Consider the following 21,807-nt stretch of genomic DNA (forward strand, 5'->3'; position numbering starts at 1 on the left):
TTTTATTATTATTATAGATATTGTATAGTAGATTTTTTGAGTATAAATATATGTGTTATGAGTTTATAAAACACACACTAAATATATTCTCTCATATTCTCTCATATTCTCTCTATATACTTATTAGTAGTCTACAGTCAAGAACTAGGCCACTAAAGGTAGTTATAAGCCTACTGAATTATAACACTTATGCATAATGTGTAATTTTATTATACACAGGAATTTTACTACTCCGTATTTGTTTGTTGATCAATTCTCATTTTAACCTTTAAAAAATGAAGTATGAACAGGCACTTGATAAAATCTCATATAGAAAACAGAAAAATACTTCAAACAATCAAACACCAAAATTATTGTAGAACAAATTCAATCACTTGCTCTTTTTAAGCCCCTCAACTATCAGCAACCAACATTTTGAACATGAAACTTCCAGAAACCACTAATAAGACCTCCAACAATCAAGAAATAACAAAATAAACTTGAACATTATATAATGCAACATCTTCTCAAGTTTATTTTAGTACAAGTCTATAAAACCCAGCATACTGGTGATGTAATCATGTTGAAATATACCCAACTGTTTGATTAAATATTGACTTGTTGATCTTGAAACTGCCAAGAAATATAATAGATGAAGATTCAATCACAATATCAATACTCTAATCAAATCAAATCATCCAGAATACACGAATACTCAGAAATCTCACACAAGAAAACAATACACACTAACTATTACAGAATAATTTGAACAGTCTGTTCAAATTAATAGATTCTAACAATTGAATCAGTCGTAGAACGAATTGAGAGAAAACCCTAATATTTGAGAGAGAAAGACGTGTGTGTGTATGTGTGCAGACTGAGAATCAACTGAATATTGATTCCTTCATCACATCAATAGCCTTTTATATGAAGGCTCATAGAGATGGGCCTAAACACCAATAATGGGCCAAAATACCAATAAATTAAAGAACTTGTCCAACAGCCCATGTAGAGAATAAATAAAGTCCATATGCTGCTCCAAGTCCAATCTGCAACAATCTTGGCCACCAGACCTTCAGTAATCAACACTCTCATTCCAGAAATAGCAAATCATCATAGGCTTATGCATTTGATCAATCTGATAGTCCTGAAACACACCAACACAATAAGAAACAAAATATTTCATATTTCATGCTAGATTAGATATATATTTTATCATGCCCCCTTAATCTAAGCATGAAACATGTCAACTAGATTCAAATGATCACAAAAGAAGTTGTGTTGATTAATACCCAACCCCTTTATGAAAATATCTGCAATTTGTTTTTCAGAATCTATGTTAACAATTTCAATAACTCCTGAAACAGACTTTTGCCTAACAACGTGTAAATCTATTTCAAAATGCTTTGACCTTTCATGAAAAACAGGATTAGCTGCAAGTTGAATTGCAGATCTATTATCATAGAAAAGTCTAACAGGTAACAAGTTGTTACAATGTAAATCAGTTAAAATTTTTATAATCCATAAAATTTCACAAGTCACAGAAGCCATTGCTCTGTATTCGGACTCTGTAGAGGATCTGGATACAGTAGCTTGCTTCTTACTTTTCCAAGAAACAAGTGAATTACAAAAGAAAACTGCATAGCCAGTTACAGATTTTCTAGTAGAGGTGCACTTACCCCAGTCAGCTTCTAAATAAGCAACTAGAGAATTTGAATCAGACTTGGTAATTAAAACACCTTTACCTAGAGAAGCTTTCAAGTATCTAAGCAGTCTTAGAGCAATTTTAAGATGTGATTGAAGAGGTGAGTGCATAAACTGACTTAAACACTGAACAGAGAAAGAAATATCTGGCCTAGTCATGGTTAAGTAAATTAATTTACCTATTAACTTTTGAAATTCAGTGACATTATCAAGTAGAGGATCACTTTTAGTTGGTTCAGATGATATAGTAAGATTAGCCTCTAATGGTGCACCAACAGGTTTACAACCAACAAGCCCAAATTCATCTAATAACTCAATGCAATATTACCTTTGAGACAATTCAATCCCATTTTCAGTTTTTAAGACTTCAATTCCAAAAAAAATATTTAAGTTCTCCCAAGTCTTTTATTAAAAACTTTGTTTTTAGAAATGTCTTAAAATTCTCAATTTCAATTTCATCATTGCCAGTAATTACAATATCATCAACATAAACCAAAAGTGCCATAAACAAAGAACCACTACTCTAAACAAACAATGAATAATCATTTGTGCTCTGTTCAAAACCATGTTCTTTTAAAGCCATTGTTAACTTTTCATTCCATTGCCTAGGTGCTTGTTTCAAGCCATACAAAGATTTTATTAATTTACATACATTTGTTTCATTTTCAGGAAAATAACCTTGAGGAAGTTCCATATAAACATCCTCTGTTAAATCTCCATACAAGAAAGCATTGTTAATATCTAATTGAAACAATTTTCAGTCATTTTGTACAACTAATGTTAACAAACATCTAACATTTACCATCTTAACAACAGGTGAAAAGGTTTCATCATAGTCTATGCCTTCTTTTTGACTATAACCCTTAGCAACAAGTCTAGCTTTATATCTTTCAATTTCTCCAGTAGATCTATACTTAATCTTATAAATCCATCTACAGCCTATTGGTTTTCTACCACTTGGTAACTCAGTTAAGACCCATGTGTTATTTCTATACAAAGCTTCCATTTCATCATTCATTGCAGCTTGCCAATTAGGATCAGTAACAGCTTGACTATACGTTTTAAGTTCAGTAGATTTATTTAGACTAGAGATGAAACAATAATTATTATGGCTTAAATTTGAATAGTTAACAACTTTTTCAATCCCATATTTAACCTTCCCTTCAATAATATAATCATCATCTTTTCTAGGAAAAGTGGACTGCCTATCAGATCTCCTAGGTTCAGGTCCAGCCGGCTCATCCAAATTAATATTTGAATTAGTTGTTCAGAATTGCCCTCAGGGATATCATATAAATGATCACTATCACCACTGGAGTCACCAACGTTACCTCCACCTACATTGGGGCTACCAACAGTAGGGGTTGACACCTAGCAATCTTCATCTGATAGTCCTCTCCCTTCATCATTGGGACTTTCATTAACCTTGGTATCTTTTTCATTAAAATATAAATCAAAAAAGTTTAGAGTATTTAAAGAACCAAAATCAGTTTCAGAAACTTTTGACTTAACAAGTTTGAAAGGGAAAACTTCTTCAAAAAATTTAACATCTCTAGAACAAAACATAAGATTTCTTTCAAGACTCCACAGTTTGTAACCTTTTTTTACACTAGAATAACCAATAAAAACAGATTTTTATGATTTTGAATCAAACTTGTCATTTTCATTTAAAAACTTTGCAAAAACAAGACAACCAAAGCTTTTTAAGTGAGAGAGGTTTGGTTCAAAGCCATGAACCATTTCAAAAGGAGTTTTGCATGCTAGAACCTTGGATGGAGTCCTGTTGATAAGATAGGTTGCAGTTAGTATGCATTCAGTTCATAAACTTAGAGGAATTCTCCCCTGAAACATAAGGGACCTAGCTACATTAAGCAGGTGTCTGTGTTTCCTCTCAGCCACCTCATTTTGTTGGGGTGTGTAAGGAATAGTGGTCTGATGAATAATTCCTAAAGAATTGATCAAGTTAGACATTTGAAAATTTACAAATTCTGTACCATTATCAGTTCTTATGATCTTAACTTTTTTATTAAACTGTGTACTGATTAGGTTAAACAGATTTGTTATGTTATCTACCACTTCATTTTTTGTTTATAATAAGAAAACCCACACAGCTCTAGTGAAATCATCTACAATAGTAAGAAAGAACCTATATCCTTCCTTACTGACAACCCTATAAGGTCCCCACAAATCCATATGAAGTAAATCTCCCAACTCAGTAGTTTTATGCTCACTTAAAGGGAAAGGATCCCTAGTTTGTTTTGCTTTCAAACAGATTTCACAAGAAATTTCAATATCTTTTTTGTCAATGTTTAATTTGTTTTGACAAAATGTGTAAAACAGGACTTGGGGGATGACCAAGTCTGCAATGCCATAGCATTACAGATTCATAAGATTTAGAATTACAGCTTAAAAATTCACCTTCTTTATTATCAAAAACATACAATCCTTTATGAATACTACAAGTCCCCAGGATGTTTCTTGACTTCAAATCCTGAATATAACACTTTTGATTATCAAACCCCACAAACAAATTACTATCAGTTGTCATTTTACTCACAGATAACAAGGACACACAGTTGCCAGGTACTACCAGCACATCATATAAAGTGATATCATTACTTAGTTTAAGATTTTCAATCTTTCTAATCTTAGCTACAGTTCCATTTGAATGTGAAATTTTAAGGTTAAAATCTGTAATATCAACAACATTAAACAAATTTTCTTCACTTACAATCATGTGATGATTTGCACCTGAATCTATAATCCATCCTTGACTTTCATTTATACTTGAATGACAATTAAAAACTCTTTTAAAAGTTTTCATTGAAATAAGTATTCATGTTATAGATTATGTAGTGACCCGAACTTTTCCATGTTTATATATATTAATTGAGATTAATATTTACATGATTAAATGTTTCCAACATGTTAAGCAATCAAACTTGTTAATACTTGATTAATTGAAATAGGTTTCATATAGACAATTGACCACCCAAGTTGACCGGTGATTCACGAACGTTAAAACTTGTAAAAACTATACGATGACATATATATGGTTATATATATAGTTAACATGATTTTATTATAAGTATGTATCTCATTAGGTATTTTAACAATGAGTTATATACATAAAAATGAGACTATTAATTTAAGAAACTCGAAAAGGATATATATATAACGAGTATCGTTATAACAACGTCTTACTAGGTACATATGAATCATATTAAGATATTGATACACTTGGTTAATTATGTTAAATGATAAGTAAATATATTATTAAGTGTATTAACAATGAAATACATATGTAAAAATAAGACTACTAACGTAATGATTTCGAAACGAGACATATATGTAACGATTATCGTTGTAACGACATTTAACTGTATATACATCATACTAAGATATATTATATATCATAATATCATGATAATATAACAATTTAACATCTCATTTGTTACAATAAACAATGGTTTAACAACATTCAACAAGATCGTTAACCTAAAGGTTTCAAAACAACATTTACATGTAACGACTAACGATGACTTAACGACTCAGTTAAAATGTATATACATGTAGTGTTTTAATATGTATTTATACACTTTTGAAAGACTTCAAGACACTTATCAAAATACTTCTACTTAACAAAAATGCTTACAATTACATCCTCGTTCAGTTTCATCAACAATTCTACTCGTATGCACCCGTATTCATACTCGTACAATACACAGCTTTTAGATGTATGTACTATTGGTATATACACTCCAATGATCAGCTCTTAGCAGCCCATGTGAGTCACCTAACACATGTGGGAACTATCATTTGGCAACTAGCATGAAATATCTCATAAAATTACAAACATATGAGTAATCATTCATGACTTATTTACATGAAAACAAAATTACATATCCTTTATATCTAATCCATACACCAACGACCAAAAACACCTAAAAACACTTTCATTCTTCAAATTTCTTCATCTAATTGATCTCTCTCAAGTTCTATCTTCAAGTTCTAAGTGTTCTTCATAAATTCTACAAGTTCTAGTTACATAAAATCAAGAATACTTTCAAGTTTGCTAGCTCACTTCCAATCTTGTAAGGTGATCATCCAACCTCAAGAAATCTTTGTTTCTTACAGTAGGTTATCATTCTAATACAAGGTAATAATCATATTCAAACTTTGGTTCAATTTCCATAACTATAACAATCTTATTTCAAGTGATGATCTTACTTGAACTTGTTTTCGTGTCATGATTCTGCTTCAAGAACTTCGAGCCATCCAAGGATCCGTTGAAGCTAGATCCATTTTTCTCTTTTCCATTAGGTTTATCCAAGGAACTTAAGTTAGTAATGATGTTCATAACATCATTCAATTCATGCATATAAAGCTATCTTATTCGAAGGTTTAAACTTGTAATCACTAGAACATAGTTTAGTTAATTCTAAACTTGTTCGCAAACAAAAGTTATTCCTTCTAACTTGACTTTTAAAATCAACTAAACACATGTTCTATATCTATATGATATGCTAACTTAATGATTTAAAACCTGGAAACACGAAAAACACCGTAAAACCGGATTTACGCCGTCGTAGTAACACCGCGGGCTGTTTTGGGTTAGTTAATTAAAAACTATGATAAACTTTGATTTAAAAGTTGTTATTCTGAGAAAATTATTTTTATTATGAACATGAAACTATATCCAAAAATTATGGTTAAACTCAAAGTGGAAGTATGTTTTCTAAAATGGTCATCTAGACGTCGTTCTTTCGACTGAAATGACTACCTTTACAAAAATGACTTGTAACTTATTTTTTCGACTCTAAACCTATACTTTTTCTATTTGGATTCATAAAATAGAGTTCAATATGAAACCATAGCAATTTGATTCACTCAAAACGGATTTAAAATGAAGAAGTTATGGGTAAAACAAGATTGGATAATTTTTCTCATTTTAGCTACGTGAAAATTGGTAACAAATCTATTCCAACCATAACTTAATCAACTTGTATTGTATATTATGTAATCTTGAGATACCATAGACACGTATACAATGTTTCGACCTATCATGTCGACACATCTATATATATTTCGGAACAACCATAGACACTCTATATGTGAATGTTGGAGTTAGCTATATAGGGTTGAGGTTGATTCCAAAATATATATAGTTTGAGTTGTGATCAATACTGAGATACGTATACACTGGGTCGTGGATTGATTCAAGATAATATTTATCGATTTATTTCTGTACATCTAACTGTGGACAACTAGTTGTAGGTTACTAACGAGGACAGCTGACTTAATAAACTTAAAACATCAAAATATATTAAAAGTGTTGTAAATATATTTTGAACATACTTTGATATATATGTATATATTGTTATAGGTTCGTGAATCAACCAGTGGCCAAGTCTTACTTCCCGACAAAGTAAAAATCTGTGAAAGTGAGTTATAGTCCCACTTTTAAAATCTAATATTTTTGGGATGAGAATACATGCAGGTTTTATAAATGATTTACAAAATAGACACAAGTACGTGAAACTACATTCTATGGTTGAATTATCGAAATCGAATATGCCCCTTTTTATTAAGTCTGGTAATCTAAGAATTAGGGAACAGACACCCTAATTGACGCGAATCCTAAAGATAGATCTATTGGGCCTAACAAACCCCATCCAAAGTACCGGATGCTTTAGTACTTCGACATTTATATCATATCCGAAGGGTGTCCCGGAATGATGGGGATATTCTTATATATGCATCTTGTTAATGTCGGTTACCAGGTGTTCACCATATGAATGATTTTTATCTCTATGTATGGGATGTGTATTGAAATATGAAATCTTGTGGTCTATTATTATGATTTGATATATATAGGTTAAACCTATAACTCACCAACATTTTTGTTGACGTTTTAAGCATGTTTATTCTCAGGTGATTATTAAGAGCTTCCGCTGTTGCATACTTAAATAAGGACGAGATTTGGAGTCCATGCTTGTATGATATTGTGTAAAAACTGCATTCAAGAAACTTATTTTGTTGTAACATATTTGTATTGTAAACCATTATGTAATGGTCGTGTGTAAACAGAATATTTTAGATTATCATTATTTGATAATCTACGTAAAGCTTTTTAAACCTTTATTGATGAAATAAAGGTTATGGTTTGTTTTAAAATGAATGCAGTCTTTGAAAAACGTCTCATATAGAGGTCAAAACCTCGCAACGAAATCAATTAATATGGAACGTTTTTAATCAATAAGAACGGGACATTTCAGTTGGTATCCGAGCGTTGGACTTAGAAAACCAGAATTTTACATTAGTGTGTCTTATCGAGTTTGTTAGGATGCATTAGTGAGTCTGGACTTCGACCGTGTTTACTTGAAAAATGATTGCTTAACAAATTTTGTTGGAAACTATATATTTTTAACATGTGAATATTATGTGATATATTAATCTCTTAACGCGTTTGATATTATGTGATAGATGTCTACCTCTAGAACAAGTCCCATTGACTCACCTAATAATAATGAAGAGTCAAATGTAAATTGGAATGATTCGTGGACTGATTCACAAGTTCCCGAAGAGGAACCGGAAGAAGAGTCGGAACCTGAAGAAGAATCGGAACCGGAAGAAGAATCGGAACCGGATGAAGAAATAGAACCGGTGGGGGAAATAATAAAATGGTTAAGTAAAAGAAAATCCTCAACCAACTGACCAAGGTTAATTATGGTCAATGGTGTTTCCGCCAAGGAAGCAAAATATTGGGAGGATTACCAATTCTCCGATGAATCGGATTCCGACGAGAATTCCGATGATGTTATAGAAATTACCCCAACTGAATTTAAAAAGGCAAAAGAAAATAATAAGGGAAAGGGCATAAAAATAGAGAAATCTAATTCTAACCCCGATGAACTTTATATGTATCGTCAACCCCCGAAGTCCTTAAGTTGTAACAATGACCCGGGAACCTCTAAACCACCAGGTTTTTCTAAACCAATGTGGAAAACGACGGCTCGTATTAGGGGAACATCATATATCCGTAGAAACTTGGCAAAACGAACCAAAACCGAAGAAGAAGAAACAAGCGAGTCGGAATAAGATAGTTGTATTCGTGTGGTGTAATATATGTAATATAGTGTGCTTATGCTTTATGATATATGTAAAAATTGCTTGTATTAATAAGTATTTTTTCCATGAATCTAACTCTTGTCTATTTTACAGTATAAAAATACAAAATGGATAGACAACCCAACATTTTAAGAGACCTACCCGGAGACATGATTGATGAAATCTTGTCTAGAGTCGGTCAGAATTCTTTGGCACAACTATTTAAGGCGAGATCAGTTTGTAAGACATTCGAAGAACGTTCTAAGAATGCCTTGGTTTATAAAAGGCTTTCGTTCGAAAGATGGGGGATATCACATTGGGAAATCCATAAATTACAATGTGTTTACTTTGACGCATATATTGCGGGGAACCCAAATGCTATTTTACGCAATGGGTTAAGAAATTATTTTGACTCAATATATCCGAATATTAGACTTCGTGATTTAGAAAAAGCGGCTAACATGCAACATAAAGAAGCATGTTATGCTTACGGATTAGTAATGTTCGCTTCTCACCAAAGTGAGAACAAGAACATCGGGCTACAACTATTAAACAAAACGTTCCCACAAGTGACGGAGTCGGTAATTGGGGTAAGAAATGAGGTTTTTAGATTGTTACGGGACTGTTGGACATTACGTAACCCTCGTCCCTTTGACGACGTTACAACACGCTGTCTTATCAACGGCCATAACGGTTATGTTCCACAAGACCAAGGATGGGAAGTAATCCTAGTAAAACCAGAATGCATGACTTGTTTCTGGACGTATGAATTACGTGTCTTTATTGCCTTTGCTGAACGACTTGTGTACTAGCTAGAATTATCTTCACAACCATCTTGTATCAAATTTATTGTGTGCTATATTTCATGCTATATGTAAAATAAGTGGTATTGTAAGTTTGTAAAATATTGTGTAAAAGTTTGAACGCGAAATATTATTATAATCAGTTTTTCATATAGAATTGTAGTAGTTGAATTGTATATTAGCTACTAAGAATGAACTTAACGGGTAGGTACTACCCGAATTTAAACTTATAAAACGCTAATATGAAGAAAAAGCTTTTATAAATGAGTTCATATTATGCTACGAAATACTATTAACTACTCTTAATATTCTGTATGATTAACTTGTTCCATTTGACTATTTTGAAGGAAATGGCACCGACTACTCGACACACCGTGAATATGAATGAAGAGGAATTCCGTACTTTTCTAGCTTCAAACATAGCTGCAGTACAGGCTGCGCTACATACCAACAATAACCTTGGATCTAGCAGTACAGGGAATCGTGTAGGATGCACCTACAAAGAATTCACTGCCAGCAAACCTTTAGAATTTGATGGAACCGAAGGACCGATCGGTTTGAAACGGTGGACCGAGAAGGTCGAATCGGTGTTTGCCATAAGTAAGTGTACTGAAGAGGACAAAGTGAAGTACGCTACGCATACCTTCACAGGTTCTGCGTTAACATGGTGGAATACCTATCTAGAGCAAGTGGGACAAGACGATGCGTACGCACTACCGTGGTCAGCATTCAAGCACTTGATGAACGAGAAGTACCGTCCCAGAACCGAGGTCAATAAGCTCAAGACAGAACTTAGAGGGTTACGAACCCAAGGATTTGATATTACCACGTACGAAAGACGATTCACAGAATTGTGCCTATTGTGTCCGGGAGCATTCGAAGATGAGGAAGAGAAGATCGACGCGTTTGTGAAAGGATTACCGAAAAGAATCCAAGAAGATATAAGTTCACACGAGCCCGCCTCCATACAACAGGCATGTAGAATGGCTCACAAACTAGTGAACCAGATTGAAGAAAGAATTAAAGAACAAACTGCTGAAGAGGCCAATGTGAAGCAAGTCAAAAGAAAGTGGGAGGAAAACGGTGATAAGAATCACCAATACAACAACAACAGCAATTACAATAATAATCGCAACAATTATCCCAACAATCGCAACATCAATCGCAACTACAACAAATGGCCCAACAACAACAACAACAACAACAACAACAACAACAACAACAACAACAACAACAACAACAACAATCATCCCAACAACAATAATAACCGCAACAACAACAACAATCAGAAGCAGCTATGCCAAAGGTGTGAAAAGTATCACTCGGGGTTCTGCACCAAATTTTGCAACAAGTGTAAAAGAAATAGTCATAGCGCGGCGAAGTGTGAGGTCTACGGACTAGGGGTTAATAGAACGAAAGGAACAAATGGTGTCGGAACGAGTAATGGCGGAGCAAGTAGTGTCGGAGCAAGTTATGCCAATGTAGTTTGTTATAAATGTGGAAAACCAGGCCACATTATTAGAAATTGCCCGAACCAGGAGAACACGAATGGACAAGGCCACGGAAGAGTTTTCAATATTAATGCGGCAGAGGCACAGGAAGACCCGGAGCTTGTTACGGGTACGTTTCTTATTGACAATAAATCTGCTTACGTTTTATTTGATTCGGGTGCGGATAGAAGCTATATGAGTAGAGATTTTTGTGCTAAATTAAGTTGTCCATTGACGCCTTTGGATAGTAAATTTTTACTCGAATTAGCAATTGGTAAATTAATTTCAGCAAATAAAATATGTCGGAATCGAGAAATTAAACTGGTTAGCGAAACATTTAAGATTGATTTGATACCAGTAGAGTTAGGGAGTTTTGATGTGATAATCGGTATGGACTGGTTGAAAGAAGTGAAAGCAGAGATCGTTTGTTACAAAAATACAATTCGCATTATACGAGAAAAAGGAAAACCCTTAATGGTGTACGGAGAAAAGGGCAACACGAAGCTACATCTTATTAGTAATTTGAAGGCACAAAAACTAATAAGAAAAGGTTGCTATGCTGTTCTAGCACACGTCGAGAAAGTACAAACTGAAGAAAAGAGCATCAATGATGTTCCCATTGCAAAAGAATTTCTCGATGTATTTCCGAAAGAATTACCGGGATTACCCCCACATCGATCCGTTGAATTTCAAATAGATCTTGTACCAGGAGCTGCACCAATAGCTCGTGCTCCTTACAGACTCGCACCCAGTGAGATGAAAGAACTGCAAAGCAAGTTACAAGAACTTTTAGAGCGTGGTTTCATTCGACCAAGCACATCACCGTGGGGAGCTCCTGTTTTGTTTGTCAAGAAGAAAGATGGTACATTCAGGTTGTGTATTGACTACCGAGAGTTGAACAAACTTACCATCAAGAACCGCTACCCACTACCGAGAATCGACGACTTATTTGATCAACTACAAGGCTCGTCTGTTTATTCAAAGATTGACTTACGTTCCGGGTATCATCAAATGCGGGTGAAAGAAGATGATATTCCAAAGACTGCTTTCAGAACACGTTACGGTCATTACGAGTTTATGGTCATGCCGTTTGGTTTAACTAATGCACCAGCTGTGTTCATGGACCTTATGAACCGAGTGTGTGGACCATACCTCGACAAGTTTGTCATTGTTTTCATTGATGACATACTTATTTACTCAAAGAATGACCAAGAACACGGTGAACATTTGAGAAAGGTGTTAGAAGTATCGAGGAAGGAAGAATTGTACGCTAAGTTTTCAAAATGTGCATTTTGGTTGGAAGAAGTTCAATTCCTCGGTCACATAGTGAACAAAGAAGGTATTAAGGTGGATCCGGCAAAGATAGAAACTGTTGAAAAGTGGGAAACCCCGAAAACTCCGAAACACATACGCCAGATTTTAGGACTAGCTGGTTACTACAGAAGGTTCATCCAAGACTTTTCCAGAATAGCAAAACCCTTGACTGCATTAACGCATAAAGGGAAGAAATTTGAATGGAATGATGAATAAGAGAAAGCCTTTCAGTTATTGAAGAAAAAGCTAACTACGACACCTATATTGTCATTGCCTGAAGGGAATGATGATTTTGTGATTTATTGTGACGCATCAAAGCAAGGTCTCGGTTGTGTATTAATGCAACGAACGAAGGTGATTGCTTATGCGTCTAGACAATTGAAGATTCACGAACAAAATTATACAACGCATGATTTGGAATTAGGCGCGGTTGTTTTTGCATTAAAGACTTGGAGGCACTACTTATATGGGGTCAAAAGTATTATATATACCGACCACAAAAGTCTTCAACACATATTTAATCAGAAACAACTGAATATGAGGCAGCGTAGGTGGATTGAATTGTTGAATGATTACGACTTTGAGATTCGTTACCACCCGGGGAAGGCAAATGTGGTAGCCGATGCCTTGAGCAGGAAGGACAGAGAACCCATTCGAGTAAAATCTATGAATATAATGATTCATAATAACCTTACTACTCAAATAAAGGAGGCGCAACAAGGAGTTTTAAAAGAGGGAAATTTAAAGGATGAAATACCCAAAGGATCGGAGAAGCATCTTAATATTCGGGAAGACGGAACCCGGTATAGGGCTGAAAGGATTTGGGTACCAAAATTTGGAGATATGAGAGAAATGGTACTTAGAGAAGCTCATAAAACCAGATACTCAATACATCCTGGAACGGGGAAGATGTAAAAGGATCTCAAGAAACATTTTTGGTGGCCGGGTATGAAAGCCGATGTTGCTAAATACGTAGGAGAATGTTTGACGTGTTCTAAGGTCAAAGCTGAGCATCAGAAACCATCAGGTCTACTTCAACAACCCGGAATCCCGGAATGGAAATGGGAAAACATTACCATGGATTTCATCACTAAATTGCCAAGGACTGCAAGTGGTTTTGATACTATTTGGGTAATAGTTGATCGTCTCACCAAATCAGCACACTTCCTGCCAATAAGAGAAGATGACAAGATGGAGAAGTTAGCACGACTGTATTTGAAGGAAGTCATCTCCAGACATGGAATACCAATCTCTATTATCTCTGATAGGGATGGTAGATTTATTTCAAGATTCTGGCAGACATTACAGCAAGCATTAGGAACTCGTCTAGACATGAGTACTGCCTATCATCCACAAACTGATGGGCAGAGCGAAAGGACGATACAAACGCTTGAAGACATGCTACGAGCATGTGTTATTGATTTCGGAAACAGTTGGGATCGACATCTACCGTTAGCAGAATTTTCCTACAACAACAGCTACCATTCAAGCATTGAGATGGCGCCGTTTGAAGCACTTTATGGTAGAAAGTGCAGGTCTCTGATTTGTTGGAGTGAAGTGGGGGATAGACAGATTACGGGTCCGGAGATTATACAAGAAACTACCGAGAAGATCATCCAAATTCAACAACGGTTGAAAACTGCCCAAAGTCGACAAAAGAGCTACGCTGACATTAAAAGAAAAGATATAGAATTTGAAATTGGAGAGATGGTCATGCTTAAAGTTGCACCTTGGAAAGGCGTTGTTCGATTTGGTAAACGAGGGAAATTAAATCCAAGGTATATTGGACCATTCAAGATTATTGATCGTGTCAGACCAGTAGCTTACCGACTTGAGTTACCTCAACAACTCGCGGCTGTACATAACACTTTCCACGTCTCGAATTTGAAGAAATGTTTTGCTAAAGAAGATCTCACTATTCCGTTAGATGAAATCCAAATCAACGAAAAACTCCAATTCATCGAAGAACCCGTCGAAATAATGGATCGTGAGGTTAAAAGACTTAAGCAAAATAAGATACCAATTGTTAAGGTTCGATGGAATGCTCGTAGAGGACCCGAGTTCACCTGGGAACGTGAAGATCATATGAAGAAGAAATACCCGCATCTATTTCCAGAAGATTCGTCAACACCTTCAACAGCTTAAAATTTCGGGACGAAATTTATTTAACGGGTAGGTACTGTAGTGACCCGAACTTTTCCATGTTTATATATATTAATTGAGATTAATATTTACATGATTAAATGTTTCCAACATGTTAAGCAATCAAACTTGTTAAGACTTAATTAATTGAAATAGGTTTCATATAGACAATTGACCACCCAAGTTGACCGGTGATTCATGAACGTTAAAACTTGTAAAAACTATACGATGACATATATATGGTTATATATATAGTTAACATGATTTTATTATAAGTATGTATCTCATTAGGTATTTTAACAATGAGTTATATACATAAAAATGAGACTATTAATTTAAGAAACTCGAAAACGATATATATAACGATTATCGTTATAACAACGTCTTACTAGGTACATATGAATCATATTAAGATATTGATACACTTGGTTAATTATGTTAAATGATAAGTAAATATATTATTAAGTGTATTAACAATGAAATACATATGTAAAAATAAGACTACTAACGTAATGATTTCGAAACGAGACATATATGTAACGATTATCGTTGTAACGACATTTAACTGTATATACATCATACTAAGATATATTATATATCATGATATCATGATAATATAACAATTTAACTTCTCATTTGTTATAATAAACAATGGGTTAACAACATTCAACAAGATCGTTAACCTAAAGGTTTCAAAACAACATTTACATGTAACGACTAACGATGACTTAACGACTCAGTTAAAATGTATATACATGTAGTGTTTTAATATGTATTTATACACTTTTGAAAGACTTCAAGACACTTATCAAAATACTTCTACTTAACAAAAATGCTTACAATTACATCCTCGTTGAGTTTCATCAACAATTCTACTCGTATGCACCCGTATTCGTACTCGTACAATACATAGCTTTTAGATGTATGTACTATTTGTATATACACTCCAATGATCAGCTCTTAGCAGCCCATGTGAGTCACCTAATACATGTGGGAACCATCATTTGGCAACTAGCATGAAATATCTCATAAAATTACAAAAATATGAGTAATCATTCATGACTTATTTACATGAAAACAAAATTACATATCCTTTATATCTAATCCATACACCAACGACCAAAAACACCTACAAACACTTTCATTCTTCAAATTTATTCATCTAATTGATCTCTCTCAAGTTCTATCTTCAAGTTCTAAGTGTTCTTCATAAATTCTACAAGTTCTAGTTACATAAAATCAAGAATACTTTCAAGTTTGCTAGCTCACTTCCAATCTTGTAAGGTGATCATCCAACCTCAAGAAATCTTTGTTTCTTACAGTAGGTTATCATTCTAATACAAGGTAATAATCATATTCAAACTTTGGTTCAATTTCCATAACTATAACAATCTTATTTCAAGTGATGATCTTACTTGAACTTGTTTTCGTGTCATGATTCTGCTTCAAGAACTTCGAGCCATCCAAGGATCCGTTGAAGCTAGATCCATTTTTCTCTTTTCCAGTAGGTTTATCCAAGGAACTTAAGGTAGTAATGATGTTCATAACATCATTCAATTCATACATATAAAGCTATCTTATTCGAAGGTTTAAACTTGTAATCACTAGAACATAGTTTAGTTAATTCTAAACTTGTTCGCAAACAAAAGTTAATCCTTCTAACTTGACTTTTAAAATCAACTAAACACATGTTCTATATCTATATGATATGCTAACTTAATGATTTAAAACCTGGAAACACGAAAAACACCGTAAAACCGAATTTACGCCGTCGTAGTAACACCGCGGGCTGTTTTGGGTTAGTTAATTAAAAACTATGATAAACTTTGATTTAAAAGTTGTTATTCTGAGAAAATGATTTTTATTATGAACATGAAACTATATCCAAAATTTATGGTTAAACTCAAAGTGGAAGTATGTTTTCTAAAATGGTCATCTAGACGTCGTTCTTTCGACTGAAATGACTACCTTTACAAAAATGACTTGTAACTTATTTTTCCGACTCTAAACCTATACTTTTTCTATTTAGATTCAAAAAATATAGTTCAATATGAAACCATAGCAATTTGATTCACTCAAAACGGATTTAAAATGAAGAAGTTATGGGTAAAACAAGATTGGATAATTTTTCTCATTTTAGCTACGTGAAAATTGGTAACAAATCTATTCCAACCATAACTTAATCAACTTGTGTTGTATATTATGTAATCTTGAGATACCATAGACACGTATACAATGTTTCGACCTATCATGTCGACACATCTATATATATTTCGGAACAACCATAGACACTCTATATGTGAATGTTGGAGTTAGCTATACAGGGTTGAGGTTGATTCCAAAATATATATAGTTTGAGTTGTGATCAATACTGAGATACGTATACACTGGGTCGTGGATTGATTCAAGATAATATTTATCGATTTATTTCTGTACATCTAACTGTGGACAACTAGTTGTAGGTTACTAACGAGGACAGCTGACTTAATAAACTTAAAACATCAAAATATATTAAAAGTGTTGTAAATATATTTTGAACATACTTTGATATATATGTACATATTGTTATAGGTACGTGAATCAACCAGTGGCCAAGTCTTACTTCCCGACGAAGTAAAAATCTGTGAAAGTGAGTTATAGTCCCACTTTTAAAATCTAATATTTTTGGGATGAGAATACATGCAGGTTTTATAAATGATTTACAAAATAGACACAAGTACGTGAAACTACATTCTATGGTTGAATTATCGAAATTGAATATGCCCCTTTTTATTAAGTCTGGTAATCTAAGAATTAGGGAACAAACACCCTAATTGACGCGAATCCTAAAGATAGATCTATTGGGCCTAACAAACCCCATCCAAAGTACCGGATGCTTTAGTACTTCGACATTTATATCATATCCGAAGGGTGTCCCGGAATGATGGGGATATTCTTATATATGCATCTTGTTAATGTCGGTTACCAGGTGTTCACCATATGAATGATTTTTATCTCTATGTATGGGATGTGTATTGAAATATGAAATCTTGTGGTCTATTATTATGATTTGATATATATAGGTTAAACCTATAACTCACCAACATTTTTGTTGACGTTTTAAGCATGTTTATTCTCAGGTGATTATTAAGAGCTTCTGCTGTCGCATACTTAAATAAGGACGAGATTTGGAGTCCATGCTTGTATGATATTGTGTAAAAACTGCATTCAAGAAACTTATTTTGTTGTAACATATTTGTATTGTAAACCATTATGTAATGGTCGTGTGTAAACAGAATATTTTAGATTATCATTATTTGATAATCTACGTAAAGCTTTTTAAACCTTTATTGATGAAATAAAGGTTATGGTTTGTTTTAAAATGAATGCAGTCTTTGAAAAACGTCTCATATAGAGGTCAAAACCTCGCAACGAAATCAATTAATATGGAACGTTTTTAATAAATAAGAACGGGACATTTCAGATTATACCTTCCATATTAGCACAAGCATTAGAAGACTGAGTAGGAGGCTCTTTGCAACATCCTCAATCGGGCCTAGTCGTAAGATTACTAAATTGCCCTTAAGTTGGCGTTGTGCTAGTATATGCTTTTATTTTTAATTAATATTTATTATTATTTAATGATCTGGTTAGAACCAGTTTGTGACAAGGGCCACATAACAGGTTTGTTTATTTAATTTGGACTTCGTTTGGGTTGCCAAATGATGTACAAAAGATATCAGATAACTGATAAATACCCGTGTGTTGCACAATGTGGGAATTAAACCCAAATATGATGACTAGTGTGCCCATTTCTTGCATTTTCCAGATTATTCTCAAAACACACCTTGTTCTTCATTCTTTCTAACTACCTAACCCTAGATCTAAATCCTTATTCTTGAGCTCGAATCTTTCTTACTATCTTGTTCCTTGTGATTTATTGATTCTAACAAGGTAAAGAATCATAGCATTTCATGCTTTAATCTTTGTGAAATTTGAGTTTTTGTGTAAGTTTTTACAAAATGAGTAATTTGGGTCAAAGTGATTAGATTTGATGTTGTTTGAGTTCAAATCTTATGGGTTTATGTTTCTACATGTTTAGTGTCTTCGATTTGGTCAGTTTTGAAGTCATAATCGAGTTCTGGAGTAAGAATTGGTTGATTTGGGGTGAAAATCGTAGCCTTGTTAATCACCACCTGCAGATAAACACAGTCGGCCGAATGTCTCCTGACACTCGACCGACCGACTCGACTATCTACAGAGTGTGTATGACCCACAGCCAAGTGTGTCTGTGAGAGACCATCGACCGAGTGACTAGACACTCAGTCGAGTGAGTGTAGACTGTCGGCAGACTATCTCTGACAGTCGAACGAGTGTCTTTGGCAGTGAAATATTTTACTAAGTGTTGATTTTATAGCCGTTATTCTGCCTATTTGTATATTGATGATCAGGATGTAAATTTTGAAAATGCATAAGTGTTAAGTAGAAATTTTTAACGGCGCCGTTTTGATACTGATATACTGTACTGTGCTGTTTTGTGTTAACGGACAGAAGCTAACTTGATTTGCCTTATGCTCAAGTGATAAAGATAAGGATGCCGCTCAGTGATAGATTATCTGAGCGAGTTGCTGGTATTCGGTGAGTGGAACTAACTGCAGTATATAGTATTAGAGTAGCATGTTATATTATGATTGTCATGCTTGTTAGATATACTTGTTACTATGGTTAATTAGTATGTTGTGATGACTGCATGTTAGTTGATGTTTGTCTGTTGGAGCCCAGTGCATCCCTATTGTGTGGTAGCCTCGGTAGGGGAGATCAACCTGCGGGTTGGGTTCTTCATGTGGTAGCCTAGACAATCATGGTGTATATATGTGTGAATGACGCGTCTGTCACGTGTGGATTATATATATACAACACGGTGGTGGAGGAACTTCTGGTAAGCTCCAGTTCAATCAACTGGTGGTTAATGGTTTGGCCGAGCCGCCAGAGTCTCTGTAGACGGCACTTGGGTGATGATTATGTGTTAGCCTTTGTGACATGATTAGTATAACGGTTCCTGTATACTATTGCCTGTAGTTAGTTGTACTCACTTAGCTTCATGCTAATCCCCTCCATCCTCTCCCTGCAGGTTGTTAGCTTTTGTAGTGAGGCATTTTAGGGGAGAAGACGGACATGGTGATGTTATGTTTAATAGTAGTCAACTCTGATGTGGTCTTGTTTTGTTTAAATAGCAATCTTTTGTAAACATATTGTAAATACGTCTTCTCCATATAAACATGTATATTGTTGAAATGGCAAGTGACACTGGTTGTACTGAATGATCAATATTTAAAGTGTGTTTTGTATTTAATTAATAAATGCTTCCGCCACGTATAATTTTTTTTTTTTTTTTTGCAGTGTCACTTTTTTAGTAGATTTAAGAGCTTTGCCATTTGTTCATTTGTAAGAGACTGTAATGAAGATGTTTCACTAGAACAAGAGGTACTAGCAGATGAAATGTTAGTAAAAACATTATTTGAATTAAAATTTCTGTTGTTTTGATTTCCAGGTTTTTTATAATAAGATGGATATCCCACAATTTCATAACATCTATCAATAGTGTGACCAATTTTATTACACTTAGTACACTTCAAATTTGAATTAGGTCCCCTATTATATTCGTTTATGTTATTATTGTTGTTATTAGATTGATTAGATCCAATATTTCTAACTTGAGACAGAAAAGCAGTATTTTGACCTTTTGATGAGCTTTGATTAGAAGTAATACTTCTATGGGATTCTTCCCTAGATATGACTGCAAATGCAGTCTTAACATCAGGAATTGGGTCCCTTAGAAGTAAATTACTCCTAATATGCATAAACCCATCATCAAGTCCCATAAGAAACCGATTAAGTTTTAAGATTTTATTATGATTTTGAAATTCTGGTGCAGCTGCACAAGTACAACTTGGCAGTTTAACCATAGCATCATATTGTTTCCAAAGTGTATTCAAACCATGATAATAATCAGACAAAGACATGCCATTTTATTTGTAACAATTGATTTTAATATGCAAATTAAAAAAAATATTGGATCCATCAACCTTATCATAAGTTTCTTTCAGTTCATTCTAAACAACAGAAGCAAGACTAGAAAAAATTTGACCAGAATAAAGATCTTCAGACACAGATCCAAGAATCCAAGATAACACCACTGAATTACACCTATCCCATTGATTTGCAAGAATAGGATCAGTAGTACTTCTAACACAAGTTTGATCTATAAAACCAAGTTTGTTTTTAGTTGTTAAAGCTAGTTGAATAGATTTACTCCAAATAGTATAATTTTTTGTTCCTTTTAATTTTACAGATACAATAGGTGTCCGAGTGGTGTCACTAGCATGTAAATAAAGAGGATCTCCAAAATCAATTTTGGAGACCAAAGTCAAAGCACCTTCATCAGCCATGATAACAATAACAAGAAAAAGAAATAAGCAAATAGCAGATAGCAGATAAAGAAACAAGCAAGAAAGCAGATAGCAAACAAGACAAACAATAAACAAGTAAGCAAGTAACCCCAGATAAGCCTACAAACACAGAATCTGGCATACCCCGTCCTAATCGGTCTGGACGAAGTCACCAACATCTGGTTCCATTACGATGATCGACTCCAAATAATGTCTTTACAATGAGCAAATGCACAGCGGAAGATTTCTTTCATACCTGAGAATAAACATGCTTTCAAGTGTCAACCAAAAGGTTGGTGAGTTCATAGATTTATCATAAAACAATAAATTCATCATTTTGATAGACCACAAGATTTAAATGCTGCATGGTACAAATGGGCCCGAATCCTCTACCCACCTGTAATGTACATGCGATATCTTTTAAATACACTACACCTTTCTCGTGTACGAAGTCATCTTTCATAAATCTTAGTAACCGTACACATATCTCTTGCACAAAAATAACATATACATAACCTGTGTGTAAAATCATTCTCTCGATACATAATATTCACTTTTCATTGCTTTCATAGCTTGGCTTGGTAACCGACCTTAACATATAATGTGCATCAATAATATCCCCAAAAACAGAACATCTCGTCTGTATAATATATAAACCTCGAAGTACTAAACACCACGCCCACTAGCTCTTCCGTCTAGTAAACATTCTGGGTGGGGGTGTTAAACCCGGTAGCTACCTTTAGGATTCGCGTGAATTAGGGCCATACCCGATTCTAATTCTTAGGTTACCAAGCAATAATAATCAGGGGAAAAATATTCACAACAATTAGTGGCAAT

At 34.1% G+C, this 21,807-nt stretch overlaps 1 protein-coding gene across 1 annotated transcript; it reads right to left on the minus strand.

Moving 5' to 3' along the window:
- Positions 1–1,209: 1,209 nt before the first annotated feature.
- On the minus strand, positions 1,210–20,544 carry LOC139890161 (uncharacterized). The gene is made up of 9 exons (XM_071873057.1): positions 20,151–20,544; positions 4,087–4,374; positions 3,830–4,043; positions 3,550–3,721; positions 3,036–3,116; positions 2,473–2,920; positions 2,336–2,424; positions 2,149–2,206; positions 1,210–1,988 (listed from the first exon to the last, which is right to left on the minus strand). Exons 1-9 carry the CDS (start codon positions 20,542–20,544, stop codon positions 1,210–1,212), a joined length of 2,523 nt encoding a protein of 840 aa, XP_071729158.1.
- Positions 20,545–21,807: the final 1,263 nt, after the last annotated feature.

Source organism: Rutidosis leptorrhynchoides, chromosome 2 (genome assembly GCF_046630445.1).
Source record: "Rutidosis leptorrhynchoides isolate AG116_Rl617_1_P2 chromosome 2, CSIRO_AGI_Rlap_v1, whole genome shotgun sequence".
Taxonomy (NCBI): Eukaryota; Viridiplantae; Streptophyta; class Magnoliopsida; order Asterales; family Asteraceae; genus Rutidosis; species Rutidosis leptorrhynchoides.

What these genes read in the sequence shown, in the direction of transcription:
- LOC139890161 (XM_071873057.1), bottom strand. Translation starts at nt 20,544, where the DNA reads ATGTCTTTGTCTGATTATTATCATGGTTTGAATACACTTTGGAAACAA. An exon ending in AGAAGGTGAATTTTTAAGCT is followed by an intron (nt 4,044 to 4,086) that starts GTAATTCTAAAT and finishes ATGGCATTGCAG; the next exon opens with ACTTGGTCATCCCCCAAGTC. An exon ending in TAAGATGGTAAATGTTAGAT is followed by an intron (nt 2,425 to 2,472) that starts GTTTGTTAACAT and finishes TGTTTCAATTAG; the next exon opens with ATATTAACAATGCTTTCTTG.